Here is a 22904-nt window from a genome sequence, read left to right as displayed (position 1 = left end):
TTGATTGGGCCACACTTCAAATGCGCTGTTGCAATGGATTCATTGCCTAAACTTGGTCTCTGTTTGCTTTGACTGAGAACTGCTGAATTTTCTGAGGTAAAACAGAAAGGTCATCATTTATCTAGTTCAGGCATTGATTTATTTTCAGGTTTAGATTACACTTAAAAATACAAATCCCATTGCTCCAGTTAAATATGATCCCTGTACACCCAATTAAACTACTAAATGCCATAGGAAGACATTTTTCTTAATTACTTATCCTAATTTCAAGCCAGCTGCCACTACAGAAATGCTCAGACATAAGACAGCTGCAGTAGACTACCGCAGCTGACAAGCTGTAAACCTAGGCCTTAATCTAGCACACCAAAGACACTCTGTGAAATGTAACGGTATGTGCCTGCATGGATTTGTGTTCATTTCAGCTTTCAGACCCCCACTGAAATGCATGCACAGAAGCACGAACCTCAATGGCGTCTTTGAGGGAGCCTGCCAGGAGGAAGAAGCCCGCAGACTGCTCGAACCGCTGCTTCCCCAGCAGGGAGAAGGCGTTCTTCAAAGCCGCTTTCCGCCATCGATCCTCTGTGAAGTTATGACTGAAGAACTGGGTCATCTTCTCGTCATGCTGGGACCTGAGGAGAAAAAAAAAGAGAAATGTATATGTAAGTACATCCAACGCGTCAGCCTTGATTTTGAATTTCCTTGAACCCTTACAGTACAACTGGTCTACATTAATGTAAAAATGGAACATTTCGTGTAAAAAAATGGAAAATTAGCAGCAAATGTATGCATTAATCATTAAGCAGATGAAGCCGTGAGGGACACGCTGATGTACCTGAACAGCCCCCAGAGAACCGCTTTCTTCTTCATGGCGAGGTAGAAGAGAGCGGCGTCTAAGGGGTCGTTGTTCCTCTGAAACGCGGCTTTGCCAACCTGGGGGAGGAACAGCGGGAGGTATTGGCATTTCGGCAGGAAAAAGTGAACTGAGTACACCATGCTATGATTCAATGGGCGTTTGGTCAGCAGTTCTGTGTCGTGCGCTTGGCAGGCTGTCAACAGCTGGCGTGGGGAATAAACACATCGATCCTGCGGCGGCCGGCTAATAAAAGAGCTTGATGGCGTGCTGTGCGGTGTGCGTGTAGAGGTTTGGGGAGAGCGTGGGGGGGGGTGGTGCAGACCTTCTCCATCATCCGGCGCAGGGTGTTGATGTTTCGGACCCACCAGCCCACCCCCAGGGCCCTGAGCTCTGACCACTGCGGGTCGCCCCTCTGCATGGCGGGGATCATGTTCAGCAGCTCCTCCTCCGCCTCAGAGTGGAAGGCCCAGGCGAAGTGACACGTGGAGAGGCCTGCACGCAACCGCACAATCATGAGCGTACGCATGCACGTACACACACACACACACGCATAATGTACATAGAGTACACAAACACAATCAAGTGAGGCTGACTATGTATAAGCGTACACAAAACATTAATACACAGAAAACACATACAAATACATATGCCCAGGGTCTCACACAGCACAAGAACACACAAAGAACAGACTGTCACTCACACACACACACACACACACACACACACACACACACACACACATACACATCACATCCCACAGGTCTCGAGGTCCAGTATCAGCCCAAACGCATTTGAATACATTGACCAGTCTATAAAACTGTACTTCACGGAAGTGCCCTTCACTGCCTTGCACTATAAACCCAGAATGATAATAATGGAGTGATATAAAGGATTAATGAGGCCATTCCACTAAAAACTCGTATGACTGATTCAATTAATGCTCCCCTCAGCCCACAGTAAATATTCTCTCTGCAGCCTGCTGAGTCACTGAGGGGAGGGGCGGGGCTATACCTTGGTGCAGCAGCTGCATCCGGTAGAGCGGGGGCAGGGAGGTGAGCAGGCAGGTGTGCAAGCGCATGGCCAGCAGGTACCTCAGCCCGCACTCGTCCAGCGCCTCGCCTCCTGCAACACACCAAGGAGACGGGTCAAACAGGGAGAAGACACGATCTGCGAAACCCTCCCCCCACCCAGACTGAGTGTGCCTCCCCCCCAATCCCCCCCCCCATCCACCCCGCCCTGAGGATATTTGCTCTAATTCAGCTGTCACGCTACCCTTCCCCCTGGAGGCCCGTCTAGCCCTGATTACAGTAGGCTTCAGACCAATCCAAGTGCCGTCACTCATGCAAATTACGGCGCCTGTCTCAGCAAACACGGCAGTTACAGTTCAAAATGCGATCAATAACATTCCTCCTGTCAGACGGCAAAAGGTGAATCTCGCAGTCAGTGCATACAGCCACACAGATGACTGAGACAAAATACACTAAGCTGAAGCTGTCGGTGATGTGGCTTGGGTGTCAACTATATAACCAAGTATGAAAAGCTTAGTTCACTTGATTTAAAATACTGCAATATGAAAGGACATTGTCTTCACTTAAATGGTGGAGAATCATGACCTGGTTTAACACCAGTGTAACAGTTACATATACATACAGTTTGCATTGCTGTGGCTGTCTCTGAAGCTTTCTAAACTCATGATGAGGTTTACTTATCAGCCTGTTCTACAGTTCATACCACATGACTACATAAATCTTGTGTCTTGATTTATATTACAGGCAACAAGATAAAAGAAGCTTTGTCTAGTTGACCAAGCAGTTTGCAAGCATTACGCAGAATCAACATCATGGTTCAAATTCATTCATTGTAGCCCTACATTTTGATGGTGGGAGTCATTCCAGGAGATTTTTCAACCCGAGGTGCCATCAGTTCACTGGCTTACAACAATCACTGTTAACATGCCTCCCAAAAAGGATCATTTATCTTTCCTTGATGCCCTCCAGGTTCCATAGGAAACACTGATGGTCTACTGTAACTTCTTATATTGAGAATAAGGTCGCTGCTATCAGCTCCAAGACCCCGACTCACCGGTGTACTGTTTGTCCGTGCTGGAGCTGACCTCGGCGCTGGTGGTGGCCACGGTGTCGGCCAGCGCCACCAGGAACATCTGCTCGAGGCGCGTGAGGCCCGGCAGGCTGGAGTGCATCAGGTGGCTGGACAGCACCTGGGCGTGCTCGGGCCCGAAGTAGGTGGGGCCGTACTGCGACAGGTTGATGACCCGCGACTTCTTCTCCTTTTTCTCGGCGGCGAAGCTGACAAAGTCATCCGTGGTGACGGTGGGGACCTGGAAGAGGTCGGCGTACTGGTCCTCGCCCTGCTTCTGGGCCTCGCCCTCGGAGCCTATGGCGCCCTTGGCGGCCTCCTCGCCCGCCTTGTAGGAGGTGTCGAGGTCGGCGGAGAGCAGGGCATAGAGCGGCAGCGGCGGGATGGAGTTGATCTCGGTGTAGTCGCGGCCGCCATCGCGGCCTGCCAGGATGGTGTCCTTGGCTGTGCTCCCGCTCACGCTGATGGTGCGGGACAGGTGGCGCCGGGCGCCCCCCTCGCCCGCCTCCACGTCCCGCACCACGGCAACCTCCCCGGCGATGCACTTCACCAGGTGGGACAGAATGGCCTTGGCCCGCCGCACCTTCCCCAGGTCCATCAGCTCCAGCAGCTGGGTGGGGTGGTACTGGGGCAGGGTGGGGGACAGCGAGTGCGCCGCCTCGAACAGACCCCCGTCCTGAATGACGGCGGGCGCCCGGAAGGCGTCATCCATGGCCGCGCTCCCCTCGAACACGCTCTTGGATCGGGGCCGGGTCTCGGGCCCCACCGACACGCTCTGGCTCGCGATGTTGTCGGAGGATGTCTGGCTGTCCCCCTCCCCCTCGCCGGGCTTCTTGTCCTGCTTCCACTGGGCATAGACGTGCATCTCGCAGTCCATCCCCACCACCAGAATCCCATCCCGCACCCAGGACAGGGACACCGGCAGGGATGGGGTGCCGTCCACCGAGGACACCAGGTCCACCGACCTCAGCAGGACCCACCTGGACCGGATGCCCTGCTTAATGCTGCCCCCTAGTGGCAGGGTGATCACGGCCATGCCATCCTTGCTGCTGGTTTGCTCGGTCACGATGCCCGAGATGCGGCCATACATCAGTATGTTGGAGCCCACGCCCACGGTGAGGATGTGGGAGCCGTCCTCCTTAGACAGCCAATCCAGGTGGACGAAGTGCTTTATGTTGGGGCTGTCCTTGTTCATGTAGAGGTCCGACTTGCTGTAGACGAACAGGTTGCTGTCCACGCTGACCCGGGGATCCAGCACATTGCTGGCCTTGGTGAAATCGTCCAGGTGGATGGTCTGCTCCAGCACCCACTCCGAGCCGCCCGTGGACTCGCACTCGTAGATGGACACGTGCATGGAGAACTCCTTGGACGCGCAGCCGTTGCCCGGTGACAGCTGCTTGAAGGAGACGGCCAGGCGGCCCGTGTAGGAGCAGCTGACGGCCACCGGGCGGCCCGGCACGGTCACCGCGCTGTTGCTGTCCTCCTCCTCGTTCATCAGGGACCACGGCTCCCAGGAGTACGCCCGGCCCTCTTCCGGGTCGCCTGCGCCCAGGTCCGTCTCCACACCACAGCACCAGAACCTCACCTTGCCGTCCGAGCACGTGGTGACGATCAGGTACGGCGCCAGGCACACAGGGTAAATGGAGGAGGAACTGAGGTGGCCTGTAAACAGCAAAGCATCGAAAAATCCATATTAGTTCATTTAATCAACTCACTGATAGGCACGGAGGCACTCATTTGAGTACAGACTGCCAACACCCTTAATGGCCCCAACGTCACCACGTTTCCTCATTCTAGCAGAGGCAGTAATCTCATCAAGTTGCATCTAAATCCATTCATAGCTTTTTCAATAATCCTGTTCTCAGACACACAGGAGTGATCGGATAACGCTCTGAGCTGGGTGAAGACGGTAAAAACGTCCGCTCGTCTTCAATCCCACATTTTCCTAGCACGTCAGAATATAGCTTACGAAATTTACATTCTTTGGCCAACAGGCTGAATTGATTGCGAATGCAGATCAATATTACACAGTGGCAGTCAGGCCCGCCTGGAGCCTGGAGGAGCGCATACGAACTCTCACGACCCCGCAGCCTACCTGCCGAGGGCGTGGCGCGGATGACCTCGACGCCGGGGGGCAGCTCCAGGCGCTGGCTGTACACCAGCTTGGAGCTGAGGATGAGCTTGCTGGCCGACTGCAGGTTGGCGGTGGAGGAGGAGCGGGGGAGGGGGCTCTGCCTGGGGGAGGTCTCCGGGGATGACTCCGCGTTGCCCTGCTGCGTCGGGACCATCAGCTGATTCTGAAAGCCCTGTGCTGGCAAAGTGCTCTCTGCTGCTCCAACAAAAACACACCAAAACATCTTTAAATATAAATGCGTGCGCAAGGCAACGCTCCGCAGAGCACCAGAAAGACACTTGTTCTAGTCAATAAACAGTGACATCTTGTGCTTGTTTTCCATCTGTCCGCTACAAAGTTCAAACACCGTCACCTAACCATAATGGCTACTACAACTACAAAGGCAGTTGGTTGCACCAAATAACAGAAAAAAACGAAAAAATATCTGTACAGCTGTGTGTAAGGTGAGGTGAGGTCAGTGTTCTGGGGAAGAGGGCCACGGCACGTACCCACACAGGCCTGAACAGATTTCAAGTGCAGGTGCCACATCTGCAGAACAGAGTTCCTGTTTGCATCCTTTTCAATAACCACCAGGAAGAACTTTTCTGAGAAGGGCGGAGGGGTATACTCTGCCAAAAGCACAGAAGAGAAATTCAGCTAATCATCTGGAGGCACTGCTTTCAAGAAAAAATAAAAAGAGAATAATATATAGAGTACAGCATTGTAACATCATATATTCTATATATACGACATGATTCACTGCATTATTCTTCGTCTGATAATACACAAAGCCTTTATAGAGTAGCCTTTGTACTCTATAAATGAATTCATTGAAATGTACTGAAATGTCCTGAAATATTGCCCTGCAGTGCCTCTTAAAGTCCACACATATCCATTATAAATGAAGGGAAAAATAGACTGGCGCACAGTCTCCCCTACCCTCAGATGAGGGGAAACTGGAAGGGAGGATCATCTCAGGGGAGTCGTCATGAGGCTTGTAGCCAAGGATGAAGTCCTCCTGGAACACGTGGAGCAGCTGCGTGTTGGAGCCACACTGGGCGGAGCGAGAGAGAGAGAGGGAGAGAGACACGGAGAGAGGGAGAAATCAGGTCACGACAGCTGCTGTGGGACTAACCGCTTCCTCTCCTCCGCAAAAATAATAAACCGCTCATTTTAACATCCCAAACAGACGTCAGAACTGGAGATGTCAGAGCGAGGCTTCGTGAAACCCCCCAAAACGAGTGGAGCTATTCTGTAACAGTAGTGCATTCGCTGATTTGAGCCAATAATAGCATTTCACTGTGGGGAAACTGGCTTTTGATTGGTTCGTATGAGTCAGTCACTGGCTGCACGTTATAGAATCACCTGTATATAGGGTTCATGAAGCCTCATGAGTTAGAGTGAGAGAGGCGGAGGGGGAGGGAGAGGGGGAGGGGGAAGCCTCCCTCACCTGGTTCGTAATGACGTCCAGCTCGATGATGCATCCCGGACGGGCGGTGGACTGCTGACTCACGATGTTGAACACCTCGCCGACCAGTTTCTGTTGCCAAGACAGAGGGCGCCATTATCGATCGTGCTTAATTTTCTAATCGGGGAGATGGAGGGCGAAGGCAGCCAGCCTTCCGGCCGGGCTCATTCACTCACAGAGGTCTCGGGGTCGGACAGCTCGTCCAGCAGCTTCCGGGCGTCCACCACAGCCTGGTACAGCCTCAGGTTCTTCCCATCAGACGCCACAAAGCACGCACTCGCCGAGTTACAGTACGTGCCTAACAAGGACATGTTGATTAAAAGGTTGCTGATTAAAAGCACAGAACTCTTTCGTTTTTTTAGAATATATACATTTTACCAGTCCTCTCATACTTTACTCATACTACCAAACCACCATTGCTGAGCCATCTGGTGACTGGAAATCAGTGGTAACAGTTTAATGTTGTATTTCCTAAAACAGCACTTAGCCCTACTGCGGCAATGCTTCCCACAACGGCATTGCATTTCAAGGACAGCGCTAATGCTTTAGTATCTGCGAAGCTAATAGCCTAACTCTATTGAATGCACTTCTTGCAAGCAGGCTCAGCGCCAGGAGAAAATACAGAGGGGTGCAACTGCAATCCACGGGGGTGCACAAAAAGTCAGAAATATTATGTAGACATCGGGATATAAGTAGATGACCAGGGGTTCATTGAGGTCTGCCTGGGGGTGTAATGCACCCCCGTAGTGCCAGGCCTGCTTGTGAGTTTCTCTGGATAAAAGTGTCAGTGGAATTAATAAACGCGAATGTCACGCTACCTATGGACCTCCACCACGACTATTTGAACCTATTTAAATAGGCAGCAGTGTTGCACAGCGGTAAGGAGCAGGGCTTGTAACTGAAAGGCTGCTGGTTTGAGCCCCTGCTGGGACACTGCTGCTGTACCCTTGCACAAGGTACTTAACCTATAATTGCCTCAGTATATATCCATCTGTACAAACACGTTACAATTTTTTACATGTTACCCATGTAAGTCGCTCTGGATAAGAGCATCTGCTAAATGCCTGGAATGTAATTTATTTAAAACTGCCTTTTAAAGGGATTTTCTCAGAGAGTGTCAGTGCAACTGATGGACTGCATCAATCATTGTCTGCGGAGGAATAACGTGTCTCCGATGCGAACGCAGAGCCCCCTCACCGAGCACGGAGCTGGGGATGAGCGTGGGCAGCCAGGCCACGTTGGAGAAGGCGGAGGTGTGGAGGGAGTTGATGCGGGCGAGCTCGGACACCCCGCCGGTGCAGGACAGCGGCCCGATGTGGTCCACGCGCCATAGGATGAGCTCGCTGTAGATGGCGTTGGGGTCGTGGAAGGTGCGCGTGGCGGCGTTCTTCAGCTGCTTGCGGGAGAAGCTCTTCTGGTGCCGGACGGCCCGCAGGACGGTCCTCTCCTGCTCCGAGTCCCAGTCGCTCTCCGCCTGCGGGGTCTGCAGGGCGTTGTGGTGCGAGGAGGTTAGCAGCAGCGGCAGCACGGTGTGGCAGGCCAGGTCGTTGAGGTGGAAGCGGTGGCCGCAGTAGCGGAACTTGTGCGAGACGGTCAGCACGGAGGAGAAGGCTGACTTCTCGGCGAAGGTGACCGCCCACTGGTTAAGGGAGCCGTCGATGTGCTTGGAGACCATCATGACGGCGGGGCCGATGACGGCGGCCAGCGAGTGGCCGGCCGCGGGGGCGGGGCCAGGGCCAGGGGAGGGGCCGAGGCCGGCTGAGGCGGAGGCGCTCTGGGGGATGCGTCTGGCCTTGCTCTTCTGCTCTGGGGTGCCGCCCGGCTCACGCTCGGTGAAGGTGCAGGCGTACATCATGATGTTCTTGCTGAGGGAGTTGGCATCGCCGGTGGGGAAAGCCACGGGGATCCGAGAGGAAAACGAAACCTGGAAAAGTAGAAGGAGAGGTAGAAAACTCCCGCATCTGTGATTGCCGAATGATGTTATGGTTCATTCAGGTAAGGCCTAAATATTGACAAATATTGATATAACTAACATAACTAAGGTTAGATGACCCCACCTCAGTTTGCTATCTTTAAAGGGGATGAAAGGCACTGTGCAAATGCTATCATGCTAATGTCATCATCACTACAATTAACAACACTGATGAAAACAAACAATGCTAATATGCCATCCATATTGTACAAATTCAAGGTTCATAGAACAGGGTAGGGCATACGAATTAAGAATAACGTAAGAGCAAACACTTCAGCTTTCAGAATGGACATGCAGTATTTCCAGGCCCCGCCCCTCCCTCCGCGGAGGTCGTACCTGGACCTGTCTGAAAATCCCCGGTATGAATTCATCCAGGTACTTGACATGCCAGACCAGGAAGGAGCCGTCAGCAGGGTGGATGGTGAAGAGCATGTCGGGGCTCTTGTTCCACTCCAGTGTGAGGGTCTCCATCTTCCTGTCCAGCAGCATGGAGGGCAGCGGGACGCTGCTGCTGGAGCCAGGCGACGAGGCCTTGGTGCTCCCCTCCTGCTCGCCCTCCTCGTGCTCCGAGGAGCCTTTATCAGACATCTCGTCCAGGTCTGCAACCGTTCACAAGCAGGACAAGGGGTTATTCCCTATCTGACAAACAGACATTACAGTAGCTTTATAGTTGCCATGCATATAGTTTTATAATTGCAACAGCTTTATGTTTGCAAAGCAGCATAAAAATCTGAAAATTAACCAACAAAAAGGAGAGCTTCATGTTTGAATTTGTGAATCAGTATCTTACTTGTAGGACTCGCTCGTGGTTCCCACTCTGTTCAGATATTTTATTTTTTCATGAGTTCTCTCACTGATTATGTAACTAACATACTGGGCTACTTTGTGAATGGAACTGTGAGGAAAAGCATTTATGGGACATATTTTTTCCCAAATATTGTGATTCTGCATGTACACTCACTAAGGTGCTTTTAGAAGCATGATACCAGTCACCACTGAAATTTGGTAGTGGTCATACCATAAGAGCCACCATGCTAATAATATACCTAATAATATAAACATATTGTTTAAGCTAGACCTGTTAGTAAATGACTAAGAGAGACTTTAATAGCGGTAAAAGAACAAAGTAAGAATGAACTTTTTATATAAAGTTTTTGATTTTTGGAAATTCTCCAGGGCTTGTGGAAGGCAGTAGTACATCTGACCACTTTCCAAGACTCCATGACTTTCTGAAGCTTTCAAGGACCAAAGAGGCCCGTTTTATCTCTGTTAGCGTGATTTTTTAAATGCAGGTCTGCGACCGCTCTGGCAGCCCTGCAAAGGCGTCAGCGGCCCTCTCGGCGTGCGTACCGAAGTCGAACTTCATGGGCGAGCCCTCCTGGTCGGAGTCCTCCGGGCCATGCTCCAGGTGCTGCTCGGAGATCTTGCGGAGCTGCTGCATGAAGACGTCCATGGAGGTGGTGAAGCTCAGGTCCTTGTTGTTCAGCCAGTGGACGACAAAGCCTCCGCTGGCCTCCTCTGCCGAGAAGGCCGCCCCGGCCAGCCCCGCCGGTATATCTGAGAAGCACAAAGACCGTGACGCGTGGAGGTGACTACAGCCATGCAATGTCCTACAAAGCAGAGTAGTCCTATTATAAACAACTATAAAATAACAATTTCCATTTTCAGTCCATTTAGTGTCCAGAAACGTGACACACGTACAAACCGTGATACACGTACATGCTTATTGAAAGAGGTACTGTGCAGAGAAGGCCAGGACACGTTCACTCAGATCCCATCTGCCACAGCAGCTGAGGGTTCAAAACTAAACGCCTCGAAACTAATCTGCAGCGAACAAGCTGCGGCTGGCAATTTGTCATCCTTGACAAGGCGGTTAAATTTCGAATCCATCACGGGGAGCGGAAGGGCGGTTCTCCGATACCTGTGTTGGGATTGATGCTGGCGGAGATGTGGAAGTGGCAGAGCGCGTTGGCGTGGTGAGTGATGTGCCGGTGGACCTCCTGTGACCCCAGCTGGCTGGGCAGCAGCTCGGTGTGGGCCGCCAGGGCCGAGGACCTCCTCCGGCCCCGACGCAGGTGCTTCAGGTGGTGGATCGACTGGGCGGACCGAAAACAACGTGTCAGGCCCGCAGGGCTCATTTACTTACATAAAAAAAGCAAGCGTGAGATCCTGGCATCCATGCGAGTTGACTCTGCGAGCTGCTGTGAGCCTCTGTGCGAGCACTCTGATGTTAGCCAGCGTGACGCTAACGGCTGCCCTCACCTCCAGAGCATGCTGGATCTTGTCCTTCTGGCCTCCCAGGTTGGGGAGGCTGCTGCTGAAGCTGGTGCTGTTCTCTGAGATCTGACCCCCCAGGAGGCTGTCCTCGGGGAGCAGTGTCTCTGACCACAGCCGACAGATCCCGTCCTGACACGAGGTGAGCAGCACGTTGCACACGGATCCCCTGTACACACACATGCACACACACGCGCGCACGCACACACATGCGCACACACACGCGCGCGCACACACACGCGCGCGCACACACGTGCACGCACATACATACACATGCACACGCACATGCACACACACAGACACACATACAGACATGCACACACGTACACACACAAGAAGGAAACACAGTACTTGCTTTAGAATTTCTCAGATAAATACTTTACCACATCCTTTATCAGTAAAAACTGCAACAACCAAACAAAAGAAATCATGGTAATAGGGAGCTTCACTTTCATATCACAGAAACAGAAAACATACTTGGGCATGTACTTGCTTGTCTTCCTCCAGGAAAAGCCGGTGACGGCACGAGGATGTGCCAGATACACGAAGGAGAAGTGAACAGGAGGGGCCTTCTTATCGGGCAGGTCTGGGATCACCACTGCAGACTTCCAGCCCGTGGTGGGATACCACACTTTCAGGAGACAGTCATCCTGCATGAACACCAGGCGAGGATGAATCTGTGTCCTTGTCTACATGAATTCCAGTAGTAAAGGGCCATCAAGCTATAATAATCAAGCTATAACCTCACTGCTCATTTCCGCATGGGAGTAACATTATATCAGAAATTTGGACATATTTACAGCTATATATATCTCATTTTAACCCTTTCACAATGGAACAGAATGTAGTGTGTAATGGAGTGAAAACCTTTCTCTGAAACCACATGAGTTTGACATAAGGATAGGCATACTGTGGATTATAGGTAAAATAAATAATTTTTCCTGTCTTAAACAGGAAATAAACTGCTTTAAAGCCAATGATGAGTTGCTATCTCTCCTGTAAGAGGCGCATAACAGTTAACAAAGCTGAGCTGTGTCCAGTACCTTCCCCGCTGTTGCGAAATATTCCCCATCAGGTGACCACTCCATTATATGGACAGACACTGCAGTCCTTGAGGAAATGAAACCACACAAACACAGTGAGATATAGTGAGGTGCCGTAGGAGTGCTTCCTGTTCATAACCTTCATTGGCCTGATCACACATTTGATGTTCTGGACAGGGTCCCTAAGACGATACAGTAAGCACACAGTGTTCTTCAAGAATCCTCAGATAATCTAAGGAACACCAGAAAAAACGACCGATATTGTTATGACTTTGGGAACGGTGTGTCGAAACTGAAAATGGCCGTGGTTTTGCAATAAAGGAATAACCGAAGAAGCACACAGTTCTCCATTCCAGTTTCACACATTAGAAAAAACGACGCAGATAGCGTCGCCTGGCTCGTGGTGCCTTTTTGTTCTGCCATGCTGTCTACATAAGTCTGCTCGTGGAGCAGGGGCAGTAAATCTTGAGGCGCATAAAAGCGCCATCGTTGCCGCTGCAGTGCATCGACCGAGGATGCGGCGGGCCCGTCGGCTGGCGGGCAGCACGCCTGCGTCCCCTCGCCCGGCAGAAACGAGATCGCGGTGAAAGCGAAGGCACTCACTTGCACTGCCAAACGCATTTCCAGTCATTCAGGACAGGGTGCAATTTATCATCGGATATCTGACTGTCTTCCTCCTCCACAAAGGTGTCGGCAGAGGGTGGGGCCCACAGCTGCAGCCGCTCCGTCGCCGCGAGTATCCGTTTGCCTGTGAGAAAAACCATGACAGTCTGAGCAGTGCCGCCGAACCAGAGCAGCGTAACAGTCAGCTTCACAAACACCTAGAGAACCGATGATAACATAACCCAGTACCATAATGTATCAATATCCCCCTGGCATCACTGCAAACCAAGAAAAGCCTGTCAGATTATGTCAAAATTAGTCACAGTATCCAACTAACCACACCAAGCTTTTTGCTTAAATCCCCACCAAAAATTAAAAGGAAGACTTTTAAGAGTAGACTTTTTGAGTTTCATAACCAACACTGTGAGGGGCATTGTCATTGATGTGAACATTTGATGTGCCATTGAAATGACAACAAAATTTTGTGTAAAAAAATAAAATCTTAAAACTTTCTTGTCTCATTCAATTCAGGAGAAAGCATATTTTGGCTATACCGATTCAAGGCCTTACTCTTTGCCCTTCTGTACACTGCCGTTTTGAGTGTACCGCTTATTTTTTCACCTTTAGTCTATCATTATTCTGCATATATCCAGGGTTCAATCACTGTACAGAATTCATTTCTGCAATTCACAAATGAATTTCACTTAGTGCAGAGTTCCAATGAAAATACACAACATGCAGAGTCTCCATTACCTTGTGGGTCCCATGCCAAATTGTAGGCCATGGCATTGAGGAAAAACTGTCCTGTCTTTTGCCACTGATAATTAAGTTGCTGTTCATGAAAAGATGCGAGCAGAAAAGTTAAATTTGGCAAACAGTCAACATGCTGGATGTTAGAATGAGTAGACAATAACCAATTAATTTATAGCAGGAACACAATGCATATTAAGGACTTAATTATATAAAATAAGGCTGCAGATATCTATGCTCTACCACAAATAAAACAAATTTCTGCCCATAAATTATAGAACGAAAAACTGTAATATATAAATGTGGAGTACCATTATTACTTATAAAAAGGGTCATTACTTATTTCTCTTCAGAAAGACAGCCAACACTCAGGACCTATAAGATATTCAACAGCCTTAAAATGCACATACTATAGGGAAACAGAAAGCAGAGTCCATTGCCTGCAGGTGAGTAAATAATTAAGCACAGATAAGAACTCTCTGTCTCAGGCAGCTTAGTAAGTGCACAGGGAAGTGCCATGTGAAGCATTACTTACATTGTGTCGCTTGTTTGGGTTAGTAGCGATTGGCTCAAAAATGCATACAGTGTTCCCGTAGGACGCCGCAATCTGAAAACAAATAAGTAGATGCGGTAACAGGGTACAACAGTCCATGCCGTGGTGAATTCAAACAAGGAGGCGATTGGGGGAGGTGGAGAACCCTGAGACACTCACCCGTCCCAGCTGGTGGGAGCACTCCACGCAGCCCACTTGGATGTTGCCATGCTGGGCGCCGGGGATGATCTGAACGCACTCGAAGTCGCTCGCCAGAACGACGATGTCGCAGCCCGAGCCATAGGCCTGGAGTGAAAGAGGGAGGGGTCAGTGACGTTATGGGAAATGTTATGGTACAGGAGATTCACAGGCTTTAGGGGGCTTCGCCCGCTCCGGTGCGGCCCACCTTTGTGCTACGTCGTGCTCAGATGGACACGGGCCTGAGCCGGTGTGACGCGATTCGGGAAAGGGCCGTGACGCTGTCTGCGTCTTGTGTACCTACGCTCTGCTTCGGCCTTCTAAGGATATCATAATGTGTATCATCAGCGCCCCAATGAATCCATCGATCAATACCTCTGGCTGCGACTGCTCTGCGCTAAACACGACCACAGGTGATGGGGGTCTGAAACCACAGCCTTACATGGATAACCAGGGTTCGCTGTTCTTCACACGCGGCTGCAGGCTTACAGGAAAACCCGGATGGGCAGGTTAACCAGCGACCAAGCTGGCGGCGTGCGCTACCGCAGAATTTTTTTCCTAGAGCAAACTTCTGCTTTGTTAGAGACACAGGTATTGTTTTGCGCGGGGGTTAGATCTGCTCCGGGCTGAGCGACAAAGAGAAGGAAGCCTCTGCACTGTAACTCTCTCCGCGGCGAGACGCAGAAGCGGAGCGTGGGCCTGCCGGGAGGCACTAATGAGCCGAGCCAGAGCACAATGCAGCACCTGTTGTTACCCAAGCCGCAGGACAGCGTGACTCGTACCCCCCCCCCCCCCCCCCCCCCCCAATCCATGGTTTATTAATGGGAAGACGAGAAGCAGGGAACCTCAACAAGGTGTGGACTGCCAATAAATAGATGCATTCTCTGTGTGTTACGGTGAAACACAAACACGCGCACACACACACACACACACACAGAAAACAAAAACACAAGCACGAGCGAGGCGGTATCGTTTTCTCCGAGCAGGCGGTGCAAACAGCGCGGTGGAATGCCACCTCGTTCAGACGGAGCCCCCCGCGCCGCGGTGCAGCTCTGGAGCCCCTGCTGAAAGCCAGCGCAGAGGGAGAGAGAGAACTGCTGCAGATCTTGTCAGGGCATTACAGCCAGCGCGAGTTACAGCAGGAATTAAGAGCAGTCACCGTCACGCACAAGCCAGCAATGCCCTGCAATGCCTCCTTACAAATCACCTCCATCGCAGGAGAAAAAGCAGGGAGAAAATCACACACACACACACACACACACACACACACACACAGGTGGACAGACAAACACACACAGCCCCATGCACATAAACAGATGCACTAACACACACAAGCAGACACACAAACGTGACCACAGACAGACACATACGCACCAACACAGACACAGTATCCCACATAGACACATGTAAACAGAGACACACGGGAAGATACAAACATGAATACAGACTCATACACATAAACCCAGACACAGCAATCCACACAGACACAAGCACATAAACACAGACACACATACACACACACATAGACACCAACATCAACACGCACACGAACAGACGCGTACACGTAAACAGATGAACAAACACATGCAGGCAGAGACACACACACAAACACAGACACAAATATGCACGCAAACACTCACAGACACACAGCCACACACGCAGCAAATCTTGCAGGAAAAAAAACCCTTAAAGGTATTCATTACATAAAATCCTCTCCTACCTACTCCCTTTGTGCACTAACAAGCATAAATGTTTTACATTGCTTTCTGTGTTTTCTAGGGGGTCTAAGCAGAGAGATTACAAAGCAAGTATTTTCTGCAATACCGTCCTTCCACAATACTCACAGCCTGTCCTCTGGTCTATGACACAGCGCATGACACAGCTGGGCATATTTCACTGCTGAGATAACCGCCGTGGCGTTCCTCTGTTTCTCCTGTTTCGATCATTCCTTTTGTGAATTGCGCGATTGCTACCGAGAGATCCCCTGAGCTTCGCGGCGACTCCAGGAAAGCTTCACTGAAACAACAAGCCTCGAAAAGAGAGCTTTGTTGCTCGTGAGGGGGCATGCTGGCCTGCTTTTCTGATGCTGCGTTTAACTGAAACATTGAGTGTCATGTCCGTCATCGATTTTTGGGAAACCCGATACACAGACAACAGCCAAACTCATGTCTGCTTCTGGTCTGCACTTCCGACATCATGAGCAACCATGTGTTGTTTGCACAAGCTTCCCAGAGGAAGAGCTGATTTAAATGGCTAAAGCCAACCACTTGCCCATGCAGCACGGCAGCTATAAAATAATTTAGGCCTCCAGAAAAATCACACAATAATTGACTTAACATAAACTAACAGTGCTAATAGATGTGACCATACAGCTCAAAACTGGGATGTATGGCAGCAGCACGGTTATTTTGGTAAGGAGCAGGGACTCGTAACCAAAAGATTGCTGTTGTACCGTGTTGCACAGCTGTTGTACCCTTGGGCAAGGTACATAACCAACAAATGCCTCAGCATAAAGACTATAATTGGATAAAAGTGTAATTGGCGCAACTTGCTCAGGATAATAATATTCCACCGATATGATGGACATGAGTACTGTGCTATGTCAAATTGTAGCTTACATGACTGGAGTAGCTATCTGGACCTTGGAACGTTGGAAGGAAGACTAAAGCCTGAGTGGAATTTGATTTTCACACTGATAAACTATAATTGAATATTTCACATTATAGCTGTATATAAAGGTTCACATTCAGGCCACAGACACATGCTTAAACCATGAAAAACTGCAGCGCTGAAATGTTCTGTCCCTTGAAAATGTGCTTGGGGGTGAAATCCGAAGCTCAAGGGAAGCACTTGTAACAGCTGCTCTTGTAGGCGGAGCTCACTTATTTCAATGACCGGTTCAAACACGTTCACATCCACTGACACCGGTTTCCAGGGAAGTGCCTTGAACTTCCCTAAATCATCAAATTTTCACAATGACGACTCTGGGAGACACACAGAGTAAATGCAGGCTAACATATTTTCTACATGAACAGTGAAGAAATAACTAGAGCAGGATGCATGCCTACTTCACCAATGACCTCCCTCTAGGTATACACATCTGCTCACAGTCTCTGGCAAGACATGGCATACGACATCTTGGGCACAGCTCAAGTCTTACAGCAGCTGCCATGCGCTGCCTTCTTCTGCCCACATCAGCTCCAGAATTGCATCCCCATTGGTTAGCTAGCTCATCGGAGTCATCAACCATAATCGACCATAACATCTGGAACTCAGAACATCACTGGCGAGAGCTGAGCAAAAATAAAGAAAGAAAGAAAAAAAAAACAACAACCCACATAAACGTTTATCCTGCAACAGCCTCTGGCAGTGATGCATGACGCAGGAGCACCTCCATGACCACGCAGACAGAAGGGGCTGCAAAGTCTACACCAGGCTTCGGAGTGTTGATGGTGGGAGGGCTGCAGTAGGCAGCCGCTTTTCCAAGGCACCCGAAACTGCAATGTTGGCGGCTGCGACGTGCCTGTGACCTCCCTCGTCTGCAGCTACAGTTCAGGGGGGCAAATCTTTCTGTGAGTCGCCATGGTTGGGGTGACAAAGAGACGTGCCCTGTGTAGTAAACATCCGGCTCTGTAACTGTGACCCATATCAGTCGGGGCGTGCTGTTGAAATGAGCCGATGCCCAATATTTGCGTTAGCTCTCAATAGTGGCCAGCATGTCAAGTTAAAGCCTTTCAAATACAGCCTTTGTTCAAGTGGCTAAAAATAATCACTATAAAAACATTAGAGTTATGATCGTTACTACTTTCACTGTGTTCAGAATTGACATGCTTTTATTATTTGCCTGTATCTAGGGTGACTTATAATAGATTGCTTGCATTTTTAATACATTCATGGCATTTTGTGACATTTCATATTATCCACAGATACAGCTAGGCTTTTACTGAAGCAGCTCAGGTTATGTACCCTAGTCAATGGGACTACAGCAGTGTCCTAGCAGGAAATCAAACTCAAAACCAGCTCCCTAACCATCAAGCCTCATTGCCACCTAGTCATGTAGATATAACACAGGTGAACTGATTCATGATTACATAGAAATATACTGTACATTTGCCTTCAGTATTACACAGGCATCCAGTCCTGATAAGCCTGTGCATATATTGGTTTGTTTTTCTACACATTAAACCGAATGGCACAAAATACTGTATCTCACTACTTCACGTAAGCGTTGATCATATCACAGAATTTCATCATATCACACAGCTGAAATGGTTCCTCAGCTTGTGTTCATCACACAAGTGAAATGATTTTGCAAAGAGCACCTTGCATCCAAAATCATCCATATTCTGACATCCTACCAGCAGCCTCATTTTTTACAAATCGGGAAGCACACTGTCTTTACACAACCCTCACACAGACATTCCCAAATTTTGACATTAAAAATTACTAGCTCACACTGACTCCACACAACAAGTCCCAGGATGTGTCATTTCAGGCAGAGGAAAATGGCGTGTCACATCAATAGTTCATTTCTGTAAAAATAGCTTGTGTTAATTCTATGATAAAACTACTATGATCTGAAGGACAACATAAAGTAATATCAGCAGCGATGTCTCATGTAAGGAACAGACAATTCTGTACGTAAGCAGGGATTGTATTTTCAAAGAATGGCATGTTTTTTTTAGAGCTTCTTATGTTTCAAAAGGCTTTACACGCTAGTGATACATATACATACGTGACAGCTTAAATTCGGTTTCGTTCAATTACAACGTTCATAGACCACCAGTTCCGCACTGTGGCACGATACAATATTAAAGCAATGATTCCTGTGATGATACATTTAAAATATCGTGATAACCACCACCCCACTTTTCAGAAAACGCGAATGGCATTTTGCATTGTGGTTTATATTTTTAAAGAGAGCCTTCTCAGACTAATTCTACCAGCTGTCTACAGGATTTTAAATGCGTCCTTTATGCACGTTATAAACGATTTATGTTTATGTGCATAGTATTGTGTTCACATATCAAGTTAAACAATGTAACCATGAGGCGTAGTTTTACGTCATGGTCTGCCCAGCTGATGTTCACGATGACAGCCATTCTGAAGGTTTGGAGAGCGCATTGACGCCAAATGCTAGCCAACTCAAACCCTGTTGTAAAGACTGTGGTGCGTCGTTTTACACATCTGACAGAAGCCGCTAACTCGGCCTGGGTAGAGTGGAAGTGTGCAACGCATTCAGTCGTTGCACATGTATATTATTTTAACCTGATGTAGCTAGCAAGCCGTGGGATTTCCCTTGGACCACAGATCTTGTAAAGGTCATTTGCTCAAACTTGTCTTCCCTGGTCGGATAATGCGATATTCTCATAAACGGCAGCTAGGAAGATAACCTTGAGCTCTCAGACATGGTAAACAAAAACACAGATGTCATACCGCATAAACGATGCTGAACAGCCGATCGGCGACCTAGCAGACTCGACTCTCGATCCCTCGAATTTGTTGTGGCTAGCAAGCTATCTGTCCGTGCAGCTCAGCTAACGATTCACTACCAGGATTATAAAATAATAGTACTTACCGTGAACGGAATGTCATTGACGCTTCCCACCGAATAACAGCTATCCCCGGGATTTACCGCTCCGGTCAGTACCTGGTGTAGATGCATTTTTCCTTTTATAACAGTAGATAGATATTTAATTAGTTACAGCACCGACACTCTTCCACCCTCTTGCTCTCTCCATCCATCTAGCTATAGCTACACTACTGTGAATCCCATCCGTTTCTCTCCGGCCTGTCAGTGTATTTATTTTTTGCAGAACACTATTTTCTCGTTTATTTCACATTGACAGCGCTGCGTTGCAAACAGTATGGTTGCAAACTATTCGGCTTCCTAAAAATATCTTCTGCAATTTCTCTTATTGAGTCGGTGTCAACACAAACGCTCGGATTATACCCTTTGGTAAACCGATGGATCTCCGCAGCGGCGCTAGCATGCGCGTTCTCGATATTCCCAGGCACGGCTGCGTGACCATAGATATATAAATCCTAGATTGGTTTTCGCGGTGAACGAAATTTTGGAAAGTGTAGATGGTACTCGGTTATTTTGAGAGGGATAGTCTGTAATATATATGTAATAAAAAATAACTTCATTTAATTTGGGAAATAAGAGTTCCGTGTCCACCGTTGATGCATCTATTTAAGACGCCATACCGAAAGATACCGTAAAATCCACATTCATGCAGACGTTATTGCAGAGCTAGTTCTTCTATATCCGAAGTCACGTCAATGGTAGGGGTTGGAGGAGCGCGCACCACTGTGATGACGATGCATGCGTTCATTGATCATTAAAGAAGCGGGGCTGTTGTCAAGAATGTTATCTTCCTGAAGACCTGCAGTAAACATAACAGCTGCAACGGATATTCATCAAATTATATTGAGAGTAAATTAAAATACACGTTAACAAATTCAACGCGAATGCTGTCACAGACTCGTAATGCGCAGTGAAAAGACAAGTTAAGGGAATCCCCACCCCCTACAGGAAAAGCATGTTGGTGCATTCTGGTAGAAAAGTGTTGACATGAATGTCACTTTCTGAATGACTGCCCTGAATAACTGTATGTGTACGCGTGCATTAATTAACTTTTACATGATGAAAATAGTCATGTGACAAATAATAAACATAAGCACAACCTGCACAGAAAACTGTAATCGTTCCGGTGTTAGGTCAGCATTTATTTCTTCTCTCTTTTTTTTTTTTTTTTTTTTTTTTTTACATATTTGAGGGATATTTATTCAGCTCCGCGCATGAAAGCAGGGAGAATATAACAGGTTTTAGTTGGAGGGCACTGATCCCTTTTGTCACATTTGCAGATTGTGAGTCAGCTGTAGAGAGCGCGGCCTCAGACCGCCAGGGCCCGCTGCAGGCTCCGGACTGCGTGCGGCCACAGAGCGCGAGCGGGAAGCTCTCTGGCCTTCGAGCAAGGATGACAGAGGATACGGGATGTCATGGAGCCAGTGCAGTCTCCCTTGGAGACAGCGTGTCACGCAGATAGACTGCTCCAAATAACAAGGGCATACAAAATGCCCAGACAATGGATATGCACCATCCATTTTAATGCTTGAATTATGATGCTCAGACCATATTTCTAGCGCTAGTGTTTTTAAGTAATGCTCAGTGCCCGGAAAAGAGGTTTCTATTGCATAAAGGCCAATAGCACCCCAGACATGGATGATTACATTCTAGATATAGAGCTGTGAGGGAATCAATTGTTTTAAAGCCTAAACCTCTTATTCAAGATCTCTTCAGCTGACTGCTTCAGTTACAGCCATTGGATGGACCAGGTCTCAGAGCAGAACTCAGTGATGCCATGTTGATAGAAGTAAATAAAAACAAGACAAGAACAAAGATAAAAAAAGAACATTCAAGAATGTGGTTGTTCTGTCTGAACATTGCATTCAACGCCAGGTACATTTTAAGGGCATCCTGTTTTATCAATCTAATGAGTAATGTGCTATTTCTCAATGCACTTCTTGGCAAGAAGCAATGGTCAGTTTCATTTAATTAGTGGACTGGACTGCATCACTGATTGAGCCAAAACCAGATTTTTTTTCAACACCAGATGACATAAGGTAATTCACTACAATGTCACAGCCTCTACAATGTGTGCCTCATTGCATTAATGCTGGAGACCAAAGCTAAATGGGAGGACTAACCCATTTCACATTGAAAAAAAGCAGTAAGGCAAGGTATTTCATACCTCATGTCCAATGTGTACTCCATACAGAGGACCTTTATGTTGTAGGCATGTTACATCTACATGAAATAATCATTTTTTCTCTTGATTGTGAGACTCTTGCTTCTGAACCTTTCACAGAGATTCAAAAATGGTGTATTAATTACTGTTTTTGTGTCTTAACATAGTGGCTGATAAATTGAGGTGATTAATTGCAGCAGTTTCAATGAGACCAGAGAAATTGTGGCAGCAGTGGTTTATCTGCAGGTGCTGCATGTTCATAGGCTTCTGTGCAGAATATTTACAGTGGCAGGCAACATTAGTATACTATACTGCAGGAACACAGAAACACAGGAGAAAACTGCAGGCAGCTGTGCGTCCTGCTTTGGCCATTCCTTTGGCCCTTTGGGCAGGGTAGAAAAGAATGATATTATATCCTTTCAAGCCATTTTTCAATATGTAACTGTGCTTTTCTAGAATGTACAGCTACAAGCATAGTGTATTATCCTCACATCGACAATGGCCATGAGAAATGCTCCACTGTTGCTGGTTTTGTGTTGGTGAGTCATATTAGTTTGGGCTGTGTGTTACTCCTATGCGTTTCCTTTGTTTCTATTTGTTTCACCCACATAAACCTGAACTATTGTGTCTTTGTTTCAGTTTCTTCAACCCCTATTTGATATTCATGCAGCTTTTTCTTTATATGGCTGTAGAGGGAGTGTGACACAACTATCTTGATACTAACATTGAACACTTTTTTCCCCTCAGCATCAATATATTTTGTAGTTTGATACAGACATCATATCAGTTTAGTATATTGTTGTCAAATAGCAAGATGCTTTAACAAATTATTACTGTTCAATTTAGATCATTTGTTAAAGGCGTATTTTGTATCAAATGACATTTGCATCTGCAAATTGCAGCAATGTGTGAATATTGAGATATCTCTGTTCAAAGATCCACACAAGCCTTTTGATAATCCATGAAGGTGAGCATGGTTTGCATTTGATTCAGGGAAACATGTAACCTGTACAAATGACGGATGAATGCCTGGGCAGTAACCGAGTGAGAAGATTAATAGGAATGTTTCTAAATTAATTTAAAGTAAGGGGTACATTGTGGGGACATGAAGCGTTGCTGGATGATTCAGAACTGTGGTGGTGGCATTGGAGGCTGGACCTTTGTTCCACAGAGAACAGAATTAAATGCGTTATAGATTTTCTCATTTCATGGAGCATGAGTGGCTTCAGGGTGTACCAAACTATCCT

General features: G+C 48.1%; 1 protein-coding gene across 4 annotated transcripts in view; it reads right to left on the bottom strand.

Moving 5' to 3' along the window:
* dmxl2 (Dmx-like 2) overlaps window positions 1-19871 on the bottom strand; it is a 37614-nt gene extending 17743 nt beyond the window's left edge. For all 4 annotated transcript variants that reach the window (XM_036543210.1, XM_036543212.1, XM_036543211.1 and 1 more), the window contains exons 1-22: window positions 19482-19871; window positions 13886-14011; window positions 13709-13780; window positions 13177-13255; window positions 12424-12568; window positions 11821-11887; window positions 11255-11427; window positions 10766-10946; window positions 10425-10599; window positions 9854-10060; window positions 8840-9102; window positions 7729-8455; window positions 6708-6829; window positions 6514-6603; window positions 6003-6117; window positions 5573-5692; window positions 5046-5279; window positions 2936-4612; window positions 1865-1975; window positions 1176-1345; window positions 833-930; window positions 464-629 (exon numbers count right to left, since the gene is read on the bottom strand). In XM_036543210.1, coding sequence (XP_036399103.1) covers window positions 464-629; window positions 833-930; window positions 1176-1345; window positions 1865-1975; window positions 2936-4612; window positions 5046-5279; window positions 5573-5692; window positions 6003-6117; window positions 6514-6603; window positions 6708-6829; window positions 7729-8455; window positions 8840-9102; window positions 9854-10060; window positions 10425-10599; window positions 10766-10946; window positions 11255-11427; window positions 11821-11887; window positions 12424-12568; window positions 13177-13255; window positions 13709-13780; window positions 13886-14011; window positions 19482-19568 — 5205 coding nt within the window. In that variant the 5' untranslated portion in view covers window positions 19569-19871. The remainder of the gene's footprint in view (window positions 1-463; window positions 630-832; window positions 931-1175; window positions 1346-1864; window positions 1976-2935; window positions 4613-5045; window positions 5280-5572; window positions 5693-6002; window positions 6118-6513; window positions 6604-6707; window positions 6830-7728; window positions 8456-8839; window positions 9103-9853; window positions 10061-10424; window positions 10600-10765; window positions 10947-11254; window positions 11428-11820; window positions 11888-12423; window positions 12569-13176; window positions 13256-13708; window positions 13781-13885; window positions 14012-19481) is intronic.
* Window positions 19872-22904: the final 3033 nt, after the last annotated feature.

The sequence above is a fragment of the Megalops cyprinoides genome, chromosome 13 (assembly GCF_013368585.1).
Source record: "Megalops cyprinoides isolate fMegCyp1 chromosome 13, fMegCyp1.pri, whole genome shotgun sequence".
In the NCBI taxonomy this organism is placed as follows: Eukaryota; Metazoa; Chordata; class Actinopteri; order Elopiformes; family Megalopidae; genus Megalops; species Megalops cyprinoides.
This window is presented reverse-complemented; position numbering and strand designations above follow the sequence as displayed.